The 20,656-nt window shown below is 40.4% G+C and overlaps 1 protein-coding gene across 2 annotated transcripts; it reads right to left on the reverse strand.

Moving 5' to 3' along the window:
• Window positions 1–4,114: 4,114 nt before the first annotated feature.
• LOC134565098 (lysosome-associated membrane glycoprotein 2-like) lies at window positions 4,115–15,857 on the reverse strand. Of its 2 annotated transcripts, none has more exons than XM_063424480.1 (9): window positions 15,652–15,857; window positions 14,502–14,620; window positions 13,782–13,995; window positions 12,994–13,155; window positions 12,127–12,344; window positions 11,516–11,635; window positions 11,164–11,242; window positions 10,209–10,376; window positions 4,115–4,354 (listed from the first exon to the last, which is right to left on the reverse strand). In XM_063424480.1, exons 1-9 carry the CDS (start codon window positions 15,719–15,721, stop codon window positions 4,212–4,214), a joined length of 1,293 nt encoding a protein of 430 aa, XP_063280550.1. In that variant the 5' UTR covers window positions 15,722–15,857; the 3' UTR covers window positions 4,115–4,211. The 2 variants fall into 2 exon arrangements, with proteins under 2 accessions (XP_063280550.1, XP_063280551.1); XM_063424481.1 differs by lacking the exon at window positions 4,115–4,354 and adding an exon at window positions 6,599–9,015.
• Window positions 15,858–20,656: the final 4,799 nt, after the last annotated feature.

Here is a 20,656-nt window from a genome sequence, read left to right on the forward strand (position 1 = left end):
TGAAAAGTGAAAATGGCAGCTCTCAAAATGCTTTCTAGGATCTCCAGCCCCAGAAGCATCTTAACTACAGGATTTTACACAGCTTGTTCAGCACACCCAAGGTGTTGAGCGAGGGCCACAGAAAATCATTTGCTCTTGAACCCTTCCAGCTGTTCCTTTCTAAAGTGGGAAGATTAATGCATTTCTTCCTCCCTCCTCCTCACTCCAGTACTTCTCTGCCCCAGGAATCCTCACCCAGTCCCTTGGAGAGGGATGAGTGAGAGGAGCTCTTCTCTCCTGTCATGGTTCATAGGTTGGCAGTGCCTCCTGATCAGGCACAGAAGTGCCCAAAGCTTTCAGATCTGTTCTTCCCCATTCCAGAGAGGTCACAGCTATAACACTGCAGCAAAATGCAGGGAAATGCTGTCCTTTCCCGGTTAAGGGGTCAGTGTTGGGGTGAGCGAAAGCATCAGTTTATCATCCCCAAAGGCTGATGAAACAGTGCGCTGCCCTGAGCAGCCCAAGCCTCCCTCAGATGTGACAGAGAACAGCTGCACTCTGCTATGAGAACACAGCAGGAAAGGACACCTTGGGGATAATGTACTGCTTAGAAAGCACACTTACTAAAATTACTGACTGAACAAGGGCATTATGGTATGTTTGTCCTACTGTTAGCGTAGGAAAACATATAACCACACAAAGGCAATCATATGAGGTTCTTTATTTGAGCTCACGGGACACAGGGGCATGGAATGCCCAAATCTTGTGCCCAAGAATACAGAGTTGCTTTGTGATTTTATAGTTTCAAATTATACATATGTTAACTAACCTCCACCCCTAGATACTGGTTCTTCTATTTCTTAGTTACTATCTTAAATCATACTTATGCTTTACCCTGAGTTATACTTGATTTGGTTAAAACAATGCTTCTCAATTATCTCCTGGGCTGGAGTCACACTTGATTCAATTAAAACAATAGTATGAGGCTGGTTGCAGAAAGCTAATGTTTGTTCCAAGGCCAGGCTGCGTCAGGTTTCAGGCTGTGCGTCTTCTACCTTGCCCCCACCACCCACAGTTAGCTTATACAGAAATTATTTTTAACCCTCCACTATTACTACATCCATAGCCAAGGAACTTTATCTGCTGTCATTTCCTGATCTATATCAGTCTCTAAGAAGTGATTTTTTTGTATTTAAAATAAAGTGACTACAGTAAAATTAACTCTGTGGTGGCATTCTTGAAACACTGGTGTTAAGAGATGCAGTTTGTGCTGCCAGTTAGGGACTGAAATTCCAAGCAGCATGTACTAACATCCTGGAATTCTGAGCACTTGACAAACTTCCCCAGGCTTAAGAGTTCAGGAGCCCAGTACAATAAGACTCACTCTTCACCAAGCATCACAACCAACCATCTGGCAAAAACTATTTATTAAGAACTGTTAAATACCTGAACCAGAGGTAGTTTAGGAACTAATTCTGCTCAGTTGTCATTATCCAGATGGCACTGATAGAACCAGGGCAGCATATTCATTCTGCTTGCACAACTTATCTGCAAGGGCATCTTCTGACCAACAGAAACTGGCTTCTGCCAAAGAGGATGCTGCTGGGGAAGTGGCTCTTCTTTTGACATCAGAAGTAAGTTAAACCCCCAAGCATTCATCTGTCTGCCAATTGCTTTAGCTCTTTTAAAGCATTTGAATTTGTGGGGTCTTGAAAGGAAACCAAACTGATTGTGTTCCATGCTATCATATTAACAGCCTGCACACTAGCAACAAGTAAAAACTTTAATATCTATTCCCTATTGGAAGTATTCTGTTGGAAGAGGAGGTCCTTTAGCAGATGCTGGACCCATGCTTTGACCAAATCAACACAAAAATCAACTGATTTGGATGTAAATCTGTGAATAGCTTAGAAGCAAAAGCTTCTGTTTTGCCACAAATATTGAGATCCAAGCACATTGACAATCCCACTGTAAAAGCTCTCAGAAATGGCATTCATGTTTACTTAGACAGAAACTAAGCTTTATAAACATGATAATTAGCTTTATTTTCCATACACATATTCTGCTGTCAGCATATTTGTACAGTCATTTTAAGATCTGGAAAACTGTACACACCACTCTTCATGCTGCAACAACCTTAAAGTGCTGGATCAATTTTTTGACTTCTGTTGAAGCTCAAAATACTACTTTCTATATATATACAAAATTTATATATGTGCATGTGTTTGCATCTAGGAAATGACCATATTTCATTAAGATAGCCTAGCAAAAGTTATATTAAATACTTCTGTCTGCAATCTCAGCATAAAAATATAGCAGTGATCCATCTGCTGGCAGCAGAGAAGCACCACACTGACAAGTGGGTGTACTCATAAAATGCCACCTGAAATAATTCCATTTAACACTGGCAGGGAAATCAAGTATTGCGAGAGCAAAGGTACAATAAAAGAGATCAAGACAACCAAACCTAAAGCACACAGTCCACCTCAGCAGCATTTAATTACATTCCTGAAAAAAAAAGACAACTTGGTCCAAGAGCCCATTTGTACTAAGGAATCACTTTTGTCAGAATCAAGTAGAATATATCTTTGGTCACTTTGAGGACAAGAATAATTGAATGTACAGGTATTTCTCAAACATCAAAACTAACTGTTTGGAAAACTCCCTTCCCTGAATACACAGCTGAGTTGCTTAAACATCAGTGTTGACTGTCACCTTTGTCTATGTGAAATACTGAAGGTGCTTTCCCCACAACATGGATACAGGGTCAATGCACAGAGACTAAGTATTGAAGCAGCTTTAGTAAACACTTGCTGCAGAGGACAGAACTTTGTGTTCCCTCAGAGTTTATTGGCTGCAAAAGGCTTTTGCCAAGATGGACCAAAAAGGTTTAAAGAGCAAGAGGCTTCTTTCATTCCGTCAACATGAACCTGATGGGAATGAAGCAGAACACAACCACAAACTACTAAATTCGATTTTGGTACAGTTTAGATATGGAACATAGAATTGCAAAGGTATGGCACTAATAACAAAGAAAGCATCTTCAAACAGGTAAGATGTCTTATTTTTTTGCAAGTCACTTTCTTCACTATAACATATATTAATTTCTGCTTTATCATCACCATTCCTCATGCTAGAAATGTTGTGCTCTTACACTGAGACAGCAATAATGAGGAGGTTAAAAGCAGATTAATTATATCAAACCTGAAAAGTTTTGTATCTCCACTTGCATTCAGAGATCATAGCTTTTCAGTGATCCCCTGTTAACCTATGAAAGCTGTCCAAAGGAACTGCAGGAATCTCTGAGCAATCTGTTCTTAGTCAGTCTGAGTGCACTCAAAATACTTTTGAGCCTCACATGGACCAACGTTGTGTAGTTTCTTTTATGTTTAGAATCAAAGCTGAGAGAAACTGCAGCCAGTGAAATTTCAGCCTCCCACCCTCATTTCACAATTGAGCTCAGAACAAAAGGAAAAATGCAGTTCAACGAAATAGCACAGGAGACATTTCCTTCAGCAGACTCTTGCCTTTTCTGAGTAGCCAAACTTCTCCAGACCTGAACCTTATCTTGACAAATTAGACACCATGGTAGTGCAAATCTATTCAACTTACATTAGCAGTCAGCTTCTCCATATGATGTTAAACAAACTAACTTACTAGAAGAATCAGATGTTCTCATATTATGTCAGGGTATTAGTGAGACCAGGTACTACTGTTACATTCAGAAGGAATAGGAAATTCAGGTTGATTCACAGGGACAACCATATGCCAAGTTCCCAACAGAGGTCTGTTGAGAGCTGGGTATTAATTTTCCCACTGCATGTACAGTCCCTTTTGACACAGCATTCTCACTTAATTGTAGTTTTAGCTGTAGCATTAACCAAGACAAGCTGTAGGCATCTAGAAATTTTCTTGTATAAAAAGATTAAACAACAGAAAGTTTTGTAGATGTCTTCTTTACTAAAAATAATCACATTTCCCACAGGGACACACCAACTCTGCTCAGTTCTCTGGTCCTCAGAACACTTACTTTCTCCAAAGTCATACAGTAGCTTCTGCAACTCATCTTCAGACTCATGGCATGTTATTCTGTCATGAAGTGATTTTAACTTTTTAAAATAAAGAAACCTTGAACTAATTTGTTTTACTTTTTTTTTTTAAAGGAGCAGGTCAGGAAGTCTGGGAAAGAGAAAAGAACAGGGAAGGTGAGCAATAGAGATGGAATTAAGAGATTATACAGACTGATAGCCAGTACGACTTTTTCTTCTTCCAATGATGTAAGATATAAAGACAAGAAGGATAAGGAATCCAAGTGCCACACCCACTGCGATGGGAATAAGAAAGTTCAGGTCAGAATCAGCAATGCATTCTTCAGCTGCAGAAAGAAGAAAAACAAACAAAAAAAAAAAGCAAGGGAGAAGAAATTAATAAGGAAAATGAAGCATTAGACACCAAAAAAAAAACCAACAAAAAACCAAGCAGCAAACAAGCATTTTTGAGAAATTACATTGTATTCAATACAATAACACATGTAAAGTAAAATCAGTATTGAGTAAAGAATTGATGGAAAGATTAATTTCTTTAAACACATTTACTACACACATCCTTTATATTGGTGATATACTTCTTCTGATTTGTACATTTAAGTTGTACATTTAATTTCAGCTTCCTCTAGCAAGCAGAGGATAGATTAGAAATGTGAGGACAAACCAGCAGTCTGAGCATGCATTAGCTGATCACACCTCAGAGTTAGCAGCAATAAAGCAACAAAAACCCCACACTGGTGTATTACTGCCTTGTCCAGGGGTCTTCCCAACCCTCTAGTCACCAGCACTCCTCTGGGTTCTAGACATGAAGACATAAGGGACAGTCCAAGTAACAAAGTAGAAACTTACTAAGACCTACAAGAGACAGCCAAGATAAAAGTACCTCCAGGCAGTGCATGGAAAACACTGACAGACTGTCGGGGTGGATAACTTTATTTTCCATGCAAAAGGGTTATTAGTTTCAGCTGAGAACTACATAGACCTCACTGAAATCCACATCAGAGGGGAAAAATAGAAGAGACATCTATAACGCTACAGTGGTTTTTAATATACAGGTTGTAAAACGTGAGGAGCTCCTTGCTGGTAAAAACATTCATCAATGATTAGTAAACCACGGTGGGAACTGGTTTCAAACTCGGGGGCAGGGCTTGGCATTGAAATCTGTTTGTAAGGAGAGCAGAGCTGCATCTGCCTGTGCCAGGAGAGGTTTGGTAAGGCAGGAGGCTGTGCCTGGCTTCTCCACTCGAACAGTGCCTGACTTACATGTGTTTCATAAAGCAGCGCTACTCGTAAAACTATTTTGTTTAAGTTTTTCATTAGGACAGAGCATCACACGGAGTCAATGCTTCCTCAAAAGTTGGCTGCTGTTTTTCATCAAATCAGCATTAATTATGGGAAATGTATTGTCTTGCTTTAGCTTATTACAGTCCAGCACACACTTGCCATGGCCCCTTCCCAAAGTACTATACAAAACCTTTGACTAAGAGCAAGGAGAAAAACACATGGAGGCTCAACAGCCAAAAATACTGAACTCAGATTATCTGAAGGCACCTACTACCAAGTAGAGCAACACTTGAAAGGAAAACAAAAAAAAAAGAGGAAAGGAACTATGCACCTTATACAGCCATTACAAAATATTCTGAGAAAATATTTAAACATCTTCAAGAGAGACATACATTTGATATTTAGTCATCTTTGTTCACTAAATACCAACACAGACAATTTGCTAGATGCTGGGTAATGGGTCACTAAACACTAACATTAAATATGAATGGATTTGCTAAGGACAAAGGGGCCCAGCAGGCAGTGACAGAAATTCCCTCTTCTTCAAAGGAAGGAGATGGTTGCAGTACACATCACACTATGGCACCATTACAGGGAATTCCCAGGGTGAAAAAGGGGTTAAGGTTTCATACCAGGAACATTCCATCTTTGCTGGCACACATCTCTCCAGGTATGGCTACTGTACAGTGGTTAGAAGCTTCAGAGGTGTCAAGTGTAGAATTGGTAGCTACAGCCCAACACACAGCAGGGCCAGGTTTTTTTGACTGACGTGGCTGAATGCATCTCCATTCAAAAAAGTCAGAAATTTTTGGCCCAAAACTTTTTTAGCCCCAGTATAAAAGCTGCCTTCCCTCTTAATTCCAATCATAAGATTCAACCAATAGCCCCAAAGTTTGTGTTTTATTAACATATGCTAAGGAACAGAGAACACTGTGGTAAGTAAAAAAAATTCAAAAACAGCCAAACAAAAAAAACAAAACAAAACAAGGAACAAATGAACAAACAAAATGCCCCTTCCAAAACCCAAATCCCATCATTCACTGGCTAGAAATGCTTCTTTTGAGGACTATAAGCATGACACCTTTAACCTAAAATATCAGGAATCTTGACATTTTAGAATACAATATTTAGTAAACTGTGTATAAGGTACTAAACCAACCACACTCTATAATAGGTTATACACATTAATATTCCACATCTACAGGTGTTAAATACATCCACAATTTAAATGCTGTTTCCACAGACCAGAACAAAACCAGCTATGTAACAGAATCTCAGATACAGACTGATTAGAGTTCACCTTACTCATTGAGTTTATTTTCATTAAAAAAAGACAATACAAGATGTCTGTTTTCAAATCAGTTAAAAAATGTGAACAAGTTTCCTTAAGAAATAGAACAATATTTATTTTTTAGAACACAGGCTAAACAGATTGACAGTTCCCTATGGAGCAATACATACAGGAAAACTAGTGGCTTTATAACAACAGGAAGTCAGGTGAAACTGATGTTTTTTGAACCAGTTACCTGCACATCAGTCTAGGAGTACTTAAAACTCTGAGTCAACATACAGGTTTTTGCAATGGTATTTCTAGTGTTGATTTTAGGAAATAGTTTGCATGAATCTTCTATATTATCACTTGGAAACTGTGTACAGTTCAAAAATTTACAAGGTCAGAAGAATAGTGTGATGATTACTCCTTAACAGAAATGCATGTTTAACTGGTGCCACTGAACATCATCCACAAAAAAAAAGCGCTAAAAATCTATATGAACTTCCGCATTTGAGGATATATTAATATGAAAGTCATTAGATCCATTTTTTAAAATTAAAATGGTAAGTCTTGAAGCTTGTTTCATGATTAAACTTATAGCAGTTCCCAACTTTCATTAAAATGCATTTCAGTAACTGATGCAAAATTCAAGCTGTAGACTACAAGCTATAGTAAGCATTATCCACCCATACATGCTTCCTTGGCTAGTGTCAAGAGTAAACCATCTTTACAAAAAAAAAAAACAACAAAAAAACACCAAACCATTACTGAAAGAAATGTATTTTATGATTTGTATACAAATATGCCACAGACATGTCTACAACCCTAGAGAACACTAATAAAACACTAGAGCAGCTTTGATGCAGGCTAAACTTATTCTAAAGGGGGAGACAATGTTATGTTCATTAAATAACTAGTTTAGGCAGCTCGTGTTATAACATATGCAAAAAAAGCCACAATTATCTAAAAGTCTAAAAGACTTCTTTTTTTTTCCACGCAGTAAGAATATGTATTACAGCACAAGGAGCCCAGAGAAAAGGTGTGCATCAAGGGTTAGTCTCTACAGAGCTGCAGTTTAAGAACAGTCCAGTTGCACTGCACTTTTTTTAACCTAGTTATTCTTTCCATACAGCAAGAAAAAACAGGTGCTGTGGGTCCATCTCAGACTTGTTTGGCTTTTGCATTCTTAACATTAATAAAAGCTACACTGCAAACAATCCAACACAAAGTACGTCAAACATTCAGAGTGACAATGGCAGGCAGTTATAATGTGAACTTTGGCAGAGAAACATTCAAGATGAAGATTTAAAAACAGCTCAAGCTGCAACAACAGATAATGGCTCATTAAATGAAAGCATCTTTAATCAATGGTCATTCAAAGCAAGAAGACAGACCAGTTCTGTGCAGAGTACGGTATGAAGTTAAGTGCACTTTAAAGTTCTGGAATATTTAGAAAGGTGATTCCCTTTAAATTGATGCCAGCAAAAAAAGCTTGCATTAATTTAGCAGAAGTCTGCCTTAAGTGAGTATTTTAGGTGACTGCCAAGGTATAATAAAGATTTCAGTGCCTAAAAGGTTCTTTTTTGAAAGCATCTGGAAACGGCACTGAAGTCTTCACATATATTCACCATTTGGCAAATTACTCATTTTGTTTGTACAGCCATGGCATATGAATGATTCCTGAAATTACAACAAGGCAGGAATAAATTACTCAAATCCTAACAAAGGCAAGTTAAGTTACTGCTGCCACTTCAAGAGATCACTTAATCACCAGCCTGAAGTTCAATCCTATGGAAAATTAAGTTGCTATTGGGCATTAGACAATCCTTGTTAAATACTATACAAATCAACAGAGTGACTAATGCTGCCAGCTTAACCCACAATTATGACAACAACTAAGGAACATAGAAGAGAGAAGCAAGTACAAATTCTATGGTATTCTGGGAGATGCCCAATGCACATCAGTTCAGAATGTGTTCTTGTTTCAGGCTAGTATTTGTAAAAAGTAGAAATAAATCCTAAATACTTTAGAATTTTTGCAAAATAAAATCCTTAGCCTAACAATTCATCCAGCATTTGACATCTTCAAAACAGCTATGAAACCCACACTGTCTTCTTAGGGCAGGAAAACAAAATGTAGTTCTGCTTCATCTGAGATAAACATTCTCCCTTTGTTTTTCAACTCCAATTAGCTGTGGCTAGTAGTTACTCCTAAGTTTGGGGTCTTTTTTGGACTTCAGAACTTGCACTTGCTTTGTTTAGAGTGAAATCCTAACAGGAATCACACTTAGGTTCACAAAGTTTGATATCCAGCATAGCTTTTTCTTCTGCCAATTATGTAAGCAACCACTATAATGGCAACCAAGATAGCAAGTGCAGCACCAACTACAATTGGGATTAGAATGCTGTCATCATCCAGCGAACACTCCTGGGCTGTAGGTGAGAAAAAGGTTGCAATAAGGAATAAATAAAGACAGAATAGTTGCCAAGTGTGGTATAAAAATCTGTTTTCCTTAATACGAAGGTGTTAAAAAATCAAGTATTATTTAAACTAAGAGAGAAAGAATCGCAGTCTCATCAATACATTTAGCATATTTAAGCATTATAATTAATTTAAGCATTGACAACCTATAGCAAGTTAAGGGTGTACGAGTTTTCCTGTGCACAAGATCTGCACTAGGCAAGGGAGCAGCCACTCTTCTACAATCAAGAACAAGGCTTATCTATTTCATACTTAAGGCAAGTCTGGTTGATGCTTTCACTTATTAAGGATAAAAAGTGACCTAGATTTGGTATCAAGAATCTATCCAGAACGAAGACATGTTACACAGATAATATAACTATAATTAGAAGAAAGCTAGCTGCAACTTTAACTACAGAGTGAAATGGGTCCCTAACTCTTTAGAAAGACTGTTTACCCTACACACATATGGAGTGTTATCTTATTTCTGTCTAAAACCAGAACTTTTCAATCTGTGTCTACAGATCAGTCTAGTCCAATAAGATTGTGTTGCAAGTATTAGCATTAAGCACAAAGACCAGTTTGCATTAAATATTAAGAGGTTATTTAAGACATTTCAGTTTTCTCCAGACAAGATCAAGATAATGCAGCAAACAAACATTTCAGAATCTCACTTTAGTTCTGGATATTTAAGACTGCCTCTGAAGGAAGCTCTGACAGTTCATTCTTCCCCAACACTATTCCTCTGACTGACAGGTAAAAAGAAAGAAACACCAAACAGTATTCCAAAAGTCCACTTGTGCAAAATTTCTGTCCAATTTTCTTACATATCTGAGCTACAAAAAGCTGTATGTCAAGATATCAGGAAACTTCTAACCTATTCTGCACAGCAATGCTTAAGTCCCCCTTCAGTGTCTCTAGTTCATTCAAGTTTTGTGAAGGAGAACCACACACTTAGCAGACATTTTTTAAGTGAGAACAAAGCTTTGCTTGAACTTGAATGTCAGTCTCAGAACTTCTCTTCATTCCATGTATATCTAAATATATTTTTAAAAATTGGATCAAGAGCTTCCGAGATAAAGTGCTTGTACCCAATGCTGGTGCTTTTTACTTTTTAGCAAGTAAGAATTCTGCAACCATCATTAAAAATAAAAACATAACTTACCTGTAGCAAACTTATTTGCCTCCACAAGGAATGGCTGAATCCATAGATTAAAAGTATGTACTTGAACATCTTCATTAATCTGAAGAGTTTGCTCTTTTTGGCACATGTAAGAGCTACCAAGGAAAGCATCCCACTTGCTGAAATTGCTGTTATCTGCACTTGAAATGACTAAACAAAGAAGGAAAAAAAAAAAGAAAGAGAACTTGCATGTTCACTTAAAATGCAAGACAGTTGCTAATACAGTAAGACTGAGTAGCTGAATCTAGAGGGACCAACACTTCAACACTGACTAGTCTGAAAAACAAAGTAGTGCAAAGTGGGATTGATCTGCTTAACCAGAAATCAGACTGAAGTTATTATAGTACTTTGCAGTAACCTTTCTTTCATATGTACATGACATCAGGCTTTCCTTGTACCTCCACTCGTTTCAGTGCTGCAGAGTTGCGTTTCAGCTTTAATGCTCTTTAATTGCTGTAGCTATGACAAGCAATAAAGAATAAAAAAAGAGAAAAGAGATGTTTGTTGGGAAAAAAGTATGCTTTAGTTTTTGAAGAACTGGCCTTCTTTTAGTGAGAGTTAAGTACAAGCAGTTGGAAGATACAGCAGCATCTTCAATCAAAGAAGACAACAGCTGGTTTAGGAAAAAAGCTTCAAAGTTGGTACAATTGTATTTCACACCACAAAAAATTACATTACTGAAAAGAGTTACAAAAGCCCTCTTAATTTACAGTGACTCCATTAGCAGAAGTTTCAGGAATTGTAGAGTGGTCCCACACTGCTGTTTAAAGTAACTCTTACAGCAATTTCTGCTTATTATTTTTGTTCATACCAATTTTTAGACATAAAGTAGGAGCTAACAGTAAGCATGAACAATACTGAAAAAAAAGGCCAGAAGTATTTGATGCAGACATTGAATAAAATATTACACTTGTTTAAGGCAGATACTGTTTCTTACCAGAACCATTCAGATGGTTGAGCAGCGTAACATTCACCTCCCTCAGATAATATTTTTGTACACTTGCACTTGTGTTTTTCTGTTCAAGGAGCAAGAACCAAGTGTCAGTGTGCAATTCTGAATTTGTAACTTTAAGAACACATGCTTTACAAAAGCCAACACATTTACTAGTCCTACATTTTCTACGACTTTAACCCAGTTCTCCACTTGTCTTGAGGCATTCAGCAGGCTAGTTCCACTTCCCATAAGGGAACAGTCTACCACCAGCAAGCAACAGGAGGATTTTACTATAAGTGATCACCATGCATGCTGTTACATGAAAAAATAGTTTTAAATAAATGAAGTTACTTACAACAGCAAATGTGAAACCAATCAGTGTGCTATTTCCATCATTCAATTTCAGAGTGGCTGTCATGTTACCACAAGCACCATCTGCAATAGTTGTCTTTGGATTGATGTTGATCAGAAGAGGCTGAAATACAGACAAAGCACGTCAAAGACATTCAGTTGCTTTTGGAATACATTGTCTCAGTCAGGAACAGTTTTGGGTTAGAAGAGCTTGTCCTAAGCTAAGGAACCAAGGCTGTTTGAGTTAAATTTACATGCTGGCAGTACTGAAACAAACAAATTGCTTGAGAAGTGTTACTTTGTTCCCCAACACAACAGGCTACCCTCTGAGGGGAAAGACAATACCTGCAGGGAACAGTAGCCATAACAGCTAAGAAAGTTCCAGATTTTTAATCATGTTAGAAGTATTCCCAACAACAAATTCTGTTGACTCCATGTAAGGTTTTTGAAAACAGGTATTATGGGACAAAACTATTCTGATGTCAGAGAGGTGCTACATACAATACTTAGAAGCAGTTCTGGACAGCCAGCAGTGTACAAAGCAAATACTCTGCATTCAGATTTCACACCAAATAACTACAGCAACTTTTACTCTTGAAAAGAAAAAAGAAGCACCTTGTCTTGGGAAATATTCAGTTGCAGCCCCACAGTTGCCAGGAAACAAGTTTTATTTCCACTTTTAAGAGAATAGCTTCCTGTGTCTGGATTCTCCACAGGTTTGGGAGCAGTTGTTGGAGCAGGAGACAAAGTAGTGGTAGATGCAGTAGTTACATTGGCAATAGTAGGTGAAACAGTAGGTGCAGAAGTAGGTATATCAGCAGGACATCTAGACTCTGAAAAGACATTTTAATCACCATTTAATTGCTGAATTTTTATTGAAGTCTTATTATTCAGACAAAGTAAAGCTGCCATTTATTCTCAGGAATCCTGTAACACTCAGTTGTAAATCCACACTCATTACCACTTGCCTCTGACACATGGAAGCAAAATACACAAAAACAGTTAAGTTGTTATTAAAGTGTGACGTATTTGCTGTAGACCAAGTGAGTGACCCTATTATGCAGCAGGATGATGTGCTCATCTCTCTTCTGAGCTATGAGATGAGACAACAGGCTCTGGACTATTCAAATGCAACAGCAGAGGCCGCCACTGCAAGTGGAAGGCAGTCAGCTAAAACCCCTCAAACTCAAATAATTTCCTCAACAACAGTAGTTCTGAAGTGCTTATTCTTAATACCCCGAATACTGGAATACACACTAGAGAAGAATCCCACCTTGGCACGAAAACAACTGACATTAAAGCACACTACTAAGTCTGTTCTCCTAATCTATTTTTCCAGGAACAAGGGAAAAATACTAGAGGATATTTACATGAATATTATTAAATACAGCACATCTTAGAATTGGTGGATTTTTTATGGGACTTTGCACCCTGCGCTAAGGTACAATACAAAAAAGCTCTTTCACAAACTGAAATGCTCACCTTTTTTACTTACTGTGCCATTCTGAACAAAGACCTCCACAGTAACATTCCAGAAAATCTGTGTTATATTTTCTGCTTCAATAAAGTAGGAATTATGACACACGAAGACAGTATTCAGTTGAACTGGATGCAAAGGATCCTTCACAAGAACAGTAACTGGTCCTACAAAGAAGCACAAATGTTGTAATGCCTTATGAACTACAAGAACTTAGAGGTAGTGTTACATTTTATATAATTCATAAGACAAAGAGATAATTAAGTTTAACAATCTTAAGCTCTCTTGAATGTTTTCCCTACGTGCCCTGACCTGAAGTGCTAGGTAATGCAGGAGTAACCAAGCTTACAGAACTAGACAAGCCATTAGAAAGGTGAACCCTTTTACTTAGGTTTTTAAGGAGAAAAAAAATTCTATTATTAGTAGGCATTAGTAGACAGACAGCCTAACACTGTATTGCTTGGCAAGGTAGAAGGTCAAGCAGTGCACACTAAAATTAATCTTTCACGTGCCTGCTGTCTACCAGCACCTCACTGATCAAAGCTGTTTATCCTTCCCCTTCTCTTCCACTTACAGGAATTACACATTCAGTGAAGCCATTTGGCCTGCATTGTTACCCAGCAGGCAGGTACAAGGAACAGCAGTTGGCAGCACATAGTACAGAACTCATTACATTCATTACTAACTCCTGTATTCCTCCTTAGTTTGAAAAAGCCAAGCCAAGTCAGGTACATGAGGTCTGATACTTTTGGCTGAGATTGCTTTGCAAGTCAGATTCTGAACTAAACGTTACCTTTTCTTTTAGCATCGGGAAATACAGCTGTGTCATTGGTGTTGTAGGTCAGTGTGATGAAGTCTCCCTGGTAAGTTTCATTGTTTTTTGTGATGTTAATGCTCCAAGAATGACCTTCTCCAAACTGCACTGCCACAAGGGCAGATTGTGTGTCATTGCCACAGAGGCTTCCATTGTGTGTCACACTCGATGACAAATTCAGGGTTGTGGTTTTCTAGAAGAAAAGGGTAATTTTAAATGCATTTACATGCAGCTCTTCCCCATGACAACATTATAAACTTGCTAGAGTTAGCTGAAACCTTGCACAAGATAAGTGAGATTATTTTAAATTATTCTGGAAAATTACGATAAAGGCTTCCTGACACTTGCCTGAGAAGGGAGCCATATCAGATTCAAGTACAAAAGTACAACTCTAACTTGGCTGTAAATCTTGATCATGTTGAGCTGCAATTACATTTACTGCTTGGGCTAAGAACATAACTACACTGATACTGGTTAGACTTGGTGAGTTTTGTGTACATCATTTAAGTAAGAGCAACAGGGTACTTTCAGTCATTTGTATGACTGAGAAATTAATCCTTATTTTATAAGGACTATATAGGAACATTCTTCTCAACTGACTTGGTAAAAACAAAGTAAGAAATCAAACACCCTAGGTAAAAGCTTCAATTTTATCCAGGTCAAAATCCAGTTCTCAGCAAGTTACTCACAAATACTTACATAATCACCATTGTTTGATTCATATGTTATCAAGAACCTCATCATCCAATCTGCATACAGGCATGTAGCATTAGAAGCATCCTTTATATCTACTTCAACTGCATAGGACTGGAAAAAACCTGTAAGATATGATTATTAGCTATTAAAACGTTGGTTTTAGTTCATTTTCTAGAACCACTTAAGAGGACAGCTCATCACAAAGTAGTAAATTATGTCAGGACCATATTCAATTTACCAGATACTGAAAGAATACCTACATTTCTAAAAAGTATCACAAATAGGAAGAACACCACGAAACTGTCAAAGCTGGCAAAAATTGAGAGAATGTTTTACAGTCTGTTTACCTGACATAAACTAATAATCTCAAAGTGTTGACTGCCCAACACTGGACACTTTAAAGATTTGGCTGGACAGGGTGTTGGGCCATCTTGTCTAGACGGACAAAGGCTGGACCAGCTGATCCTTGAAGTCCCTTCCAACCTAGAATTCTGACTCTCTGAAATAAGCATCAGCTTTCTGGTGACACACTGGGTAAACCAAAGGGCACGAACACAGCACTTTAACAGTGTGCTACTTCTAGACCAGGGTCTATTATTTTATGGGTAGTATCAGTGATTACGACTCAAGCTGACCCCTAAGAGATGAGATCGGCATGCCTTCATTGTATTTCCACGATTTCCAGCTCGAAAGACAAGGGCGTTAAATTCCCTTTGCGTTTTAAGAGAACTTTTCCCAGCTGCTCTATTCCTGACCCGGTGAATCTCGACACAGCCATTACCGTGCCCGCGGCCCAACGCCGAGAAGCACTGACAAAACGGCCTGGCCGGGCCGCGCGGGTGGGCCCACGGTCCCGGCTGTCGAGCCACAGCCCTCGGCGGAAGCATCCCGAGGTTACCGGCCTCCCTGGCACGGTGCCTCGGCCCTGCCGCTGTCCCCTCCCGTGGGTGGCAGCGCGGGGGGGCGGCAGCAGCGGCGCCTCCACCCCGGGGCCGCCTCCTGAAGGCGCCGCGGGGCCGAGGCGGCCCCGGGACCCCCGGTGCCCGCGCGCCGCGTCACGTGCGTGACGGGGCGAGGGCAAGGAGCGGCACGAGCCCGCGGGAACACCCGACACTCACTCCCCTCCCCCGGGCCCCGGCGCTGCCCCGCTCACCAAAGACGCCGAGCAGCAGCAGCAGGAAGAGACGGCAGCAGGACGAAGCAGCGGAACGGCGCGGACCCATGGCGGCTCTGCTGCTGCTGGCGGCGGGGACACCGGGTCACAGCGAGCAGCCAGGGCGAGTGGACGCGACAAAATTTTCGCCAGCGGTCATGTGAGGGGCGGGGCGGGGCCGCCCGCGAGCCGCCAATCGCCGCTCAGCGTCGCCGCTCAATTCCGTGGATCGCGGATGGGCCGCTCGTCGCGCGCCGCTTCGGGCGGGCGGGTCTGGTCTGCTCCCGTCCCAGTCCCTGTCTGGCAGCGGCGACAGCAGCGGCCGCCGGACCGGGGCTGTGCCGCGGTGGCCTCTCTGCAGGGGCAGGGTAGGTAGCGGTGGTGTGAAAAACGAGGTTCACTTAGTAAAATTTAAAAGTTTAATTAAAAGTACAAATAGACAATCAGGAGACAATAAAAAAAAAAGTATTCTTTTACAGGCGCCTGGGTACTTTCACATGGGATTCACTGAAGCCAGGGTCTCTATATGGGGCTGGAACAGAGCAACGTACGATACGACCAATGTGGTTAGAACATACGTTCTCCCCTTTATTCCCGAAATGGCTGGTTTTATACAGTGCAAAATAATTTACAGTTGCAGGTGCATTCTTATTCGCATTCAGCGTGAACAAGTATGTAAACTATCTCAGTTTAAGGCAGCTACCGTATCTTCACTCTAATTGTCCTATACAGTCTATGCTCACACCTTAACCTAATTTCTGACTGCGCCACAAAACTTATCTACTTCTACACAAGCCAAAATCTGAGGCCTAGCAGGCCCAAATCTGAGGCCCAGTTTGGGATAGCTCAAATATCATTCTGATGCCTTGAGGCTGAAACAGAGGCTAGACAGAGTGAAAGGAACAAAATGAGTGTTTATTCAAGCCCATGCCCTTGCGTCTCCAGACCCACAGAAGTGGCCCAGCCCGAATATTTCCAAGATGGAGACGAAAAAGGGGCTTGTCCCCAGATCTTACCCCTTTTACAAGTTTCCATTCATTTGCATATAGCAATGCACCGTCCAATCAATAACCCCGAATCACCGAACACCCTCCTCTCAACCTGCCCTTCTCTTCCAGGTTGTTTATGCTCGGGCCTGGAGCTTGGAGACAATGTCCTTGAACAAGACTGCCCTACCCCCATCACCCTGTGAAGATCCTAGCACCACTCAGTGCTATCAGACAAAACAGAAAAACCCAGCCCTAAGGCATCAGCTTCCCCCCCTTTAGAGGCTTGACAAGGCCTCTACCTTGTCGAGTCTCTACCTAAATAGCAACCAGTATCTAGCGAAAAATAAATATCTAACAGTAAGAGTATCTAACAAAAATTATGTCTTACCCAGCCAGAAATGTAAAGAAAACAGTAATTAAACATAGAAAAGAATTCATTTACAACGTATTATCATTTGCATCAGTCTTTGTTGTCGCAATTGTCTCAGGGGCAGAAGCCTTCTTAATTCTGGAGTAGTGGATCCATGGTCCTTGGCCAGCGACTTTTACTGCGGTGAAGGTGGTCAGCAGGACTTGAAATGGTCCCTTCCATTTGGCTTGTAAAGGATCACTGTCCCACCACTTAACATACACCCAATCTCCAGGTTGGAAAGGATGTACGGGTGTATCCAATCCTATGGGTCTAGATAACATGACATAGGTTTGAAGCTTCTGCAAAGTAGAACTTAGAGCTATTAAATATCTTTGTAAATCAAGTTTCCCTTTCATATGAATCTCACCTGGGATATGTGGGATTTGATAGGGTCTCCCATACAATATTTCATAGGGACTGATATTATCCCTTCGCCTGGGTTGGATGCGAATTCTTAGTAAGGCTATAGGCAGTGCTTGGACCCACGTCATAGATGTCTCTTGACAAATTTTACTAATTTATGTCTTAAGAGTCCCATTCATACGTTCAACTTTACCGCTCGCTTGGGGTCTGTATGATGTGTGCAAGTCCCAGGTAATTCCCAAGATTTGGCTGATCTCTTTAATCACCTTTGCAACGAAGTGTGGTCCCCTATCTGATGACATTCCCAAGGGAACCCCGAACCTCGGAATGATATGGTTAAGCAAGACTTTTGTTACTTCCCTAGCCATGTTGGTGCAACAGGGGTAAGCTTCTGGCCATCCACTGAAAGTATCCACTAGTACCAGCAAATATCGGTATCCCTCTTTACGTGGTAACTCCGCAAAATCTATTTGCCAGTAATCCCCAGGAAGATCCCCTGCCTTTGTTACTCCTAACACCACTCTTTTCCTCGTGTCAGGATTGTTTTTACAACAAATCTCACATTTACTCACTACTGATTGCGCAATGTCAGCCATTCCTTTCCTATCACTACCTTTTTTAAATGTTTTAGAAGATTCTCAACTCCAAAATGTGTGTTTTCATGTTCTCTCTGGGCTAGTTCCCGAAGGATCAAGGATGATACTACAACCTGATTTGCTGGTGTAACAGCCCATCCACTCTCTGTGATCTTAGCCTTAAGGAACTTAATTAGTTTATGATCAGCTTGATCATATTTTGGGGTAAACTCAGATAAATCAATTTCTTTTTGTGGAATTACTGCTAGGATACCTTTCTCTGCAATTCCTCTTGCCACTTTATCAGCAAAGCAATTTCCCAATTCTGGAGCAGTTTTCCCTTTTTGGTGACCTTTACAGTGCATAATAGCTACTCCTGTGGGTTTTTTAATGCTCTCTAAAAGAGAAAGTATTTGTTGAGCATGTTTAACTGGATTGCCTTGAGCGTTCAGAAGTCCTCTCTCCTTCCAGATGGCTCCGTGGGCATGGACAACACTGAACGCGTACCTAGAATCAGTCCAAATATTTACCTTCATTCCTTCACTCAAGTCTAAGGCCCTTGTCAGCGCAATCAATTCAGCCTTCTGCGATGATACATCTGCCGGCAGGGCCTTGGCCTCAATCACCTTGTCCTGTGTGATCACAGCATAGCCAGTCATTCTTTTACCATTTTTCACAAAGCTGCTCCCATCTGTGAAGAGTTCCCAATCTGGATCTTCTAGGGGCCTGTCCTTCAGATCTGGTCGACTAGAATGGACTTCTTCAATTGTTTGTAAGCAGTCATGTTCAGGCATACCGTCAATTAAAGTGGGACAAAAACATAGCCGGGTTAACAATAGAAGTGGTTTTCAAAGTAACGTCATCCTGCTCTAGCAGCAGTGCTTGATACTTAAGCATCCGGCTACCAGATAACCAGTGTACTCCCTTTTGCTCAAGTACAGCTTCTACAGCATGGGGTACATACACGACAATGACAGATGGCTTCTTTTCGTTCTTTGCTGAGCTGTCGATGTCCACGAAAAATCTCAAGTCTCAAATAAACTACCATTTCTTTAGCAATCTGTGCTGTGTCTTTTGAAACTCTATATCCACTCAGTCCCAAGAAATTTAATAAACTTACAGTAAGTTGTATACAGTCCTCTCTGGTTCCGGCTGCGATCAAGATGTCGTCTACATACTGTAGAATAACTGCTTTTGGCTCCTGCCTTTTCCAGTCCTCTAATTCCTTTGCTAGCTGATTTCCAAATAGAGTCGGCGAGGACTTAAAACCCTGTGGTAGCACTGACCAGGTAAGTTGACTTTTTCTCCCTGTCTGAGGGTTTTCCCACTCAAAAGCAAAAAGCTCTTGGCTGTTTTTATGCACGGGAATGCAAAAAAAAGGCATCCTTCAGGTCCACCACAGTAAACCACCCTAACTCGTCTGTCAGCGTAGTCAAAAGGGTATAGGGATTGGCTACTACTGGGTGTATGTCCTCTGTAATCTTATTAATTGCTCTTAGATCTTGTACTAATCGGTAACTCTTACCATCAGCTTTCCTAATAGCTAAAATGGGAGTGTTAAATTTAGACTCACATTGCACTAATAAACCATGTTCTAAGAATTTTTCAATTATAGGCATTAGTCCCTTACAGCTCTCTAATTTCAAAGGGTATTGCTTTTGCCCTACTGGTGTAGCTCCTGGTTTGAGTGTAACGATCACTGCTTCTGCGCGTTTGGATCTTCCTGGGATATCACCAGCCCACACTATTGGATTTACCTCCTTCTCAACTTCAGCAGGGATTTCATTATGTCCTTCCTGCACAAAAAGTGCAGCAACTTCAACAAGTTTAGATTCAGGTATTATAACTTGTACACCCTTTCCCTTTTTAAACTTAATTTCTACTTCCAATGTTTCTAGTAAGTCCCTCCCCATCAATGGTCTAGGGGAGGTAGGCATATAGAGGAATTGGTGGTTTACCAAATGCTTTCCCAATTTAAAGTCTAAAGGTTCAAAGAAAGGCCGTGTTTCGCTTACCCCGGTTGCTCCGATAACATGTGCAGTATCGTGACTCAGTTTCCCTTTTAAAGTATTTAACGTGGAGTAAGCAGCTCCAGTATCTACCAGAAACTCAACATCTTCATTCCCCAGCTTAGCTATAACCGAGGGCTCTGCTGGGGGGTTAACCCTCGGTCCCCATCACTCAGATCCTGAGCCGCTTGAAGTTTGTACTACTGGGAGTTGGGGGACTGAGGATTTTCCTTTCAACACTGGGCAGTCCTTTTTCCAGTGCCCCAAATTCCTATAGTATGCACACTGGTCTTTCTCTGCAGGGGGAGCTTTCTTGGATGGCTTTTCCTGAGCTGCCTTCTTACCAGGTTGGAATTTGCCTCTCTCATTTGGACCTCTATCTCGAAACACTTTCCAGGCCACTTCTAGAAGTTTATCTAGATCTCGAACTCCCTCTATCTTTTGCAGTTTTCTTCTTATATCATTTGTAGCTTGACCCATAAACAGCAAAACCAGATGTGCTTTCCCATCACCTGATTCAGGGTCTAGATCAGTATATTTGATGTCAGTTTCTCTTAACCTGTTTAAAAAATCAGTAGGTGATTCATCATAATTTTGCCTCACTTCATACAGTTTTGACCAATTTATAGCTTTAGGGACACCATGCTTCAACCCATA

This window comes from Prinia subflava, assembly GCF_021018805.1.
Source record: "Prinia subflava isolate CZ2003 ecotype Zambia chromosome W unlocalized genomic scaffold, Cam_Psub_1.2 scaffold_33_NEW, whole genome shotgun sequence".
Lineage (NCBI taxonomy): Eukaryota > Metazoa > Chordata > Aves > Passeriformes > Cisticolidae > Prinia > Prinia subflava.

What these genes read in the sequence shown, in the direction of transcription:
- LOC134565098 (XM_063424480.1), bottom strand. Translation starts at nt 15,721, where the DNA reads ATGGGTCCGCGCCGTTCCGCTGCTTCGTCCTGCTGCCGTCTCTTCCTG. An exon ending in AATCAAACAATGGTGATTAT is followed by an intron (nt 13,996 to 14,501) that starts GTAAGTATTTGT and finishes CTTTTCTTCTAG; the next exon opens with AAAACCACAACCCTGAATTT. An exon ending in CAACCATCTGAATGGTTCTG is followed by an intron (nt 10,377 to 11,163) that starts GTAAGAAACAGT and finishes TTCTTTGTTTAG; the next exon opens with TCATTTCAAGTGCAGATAAC.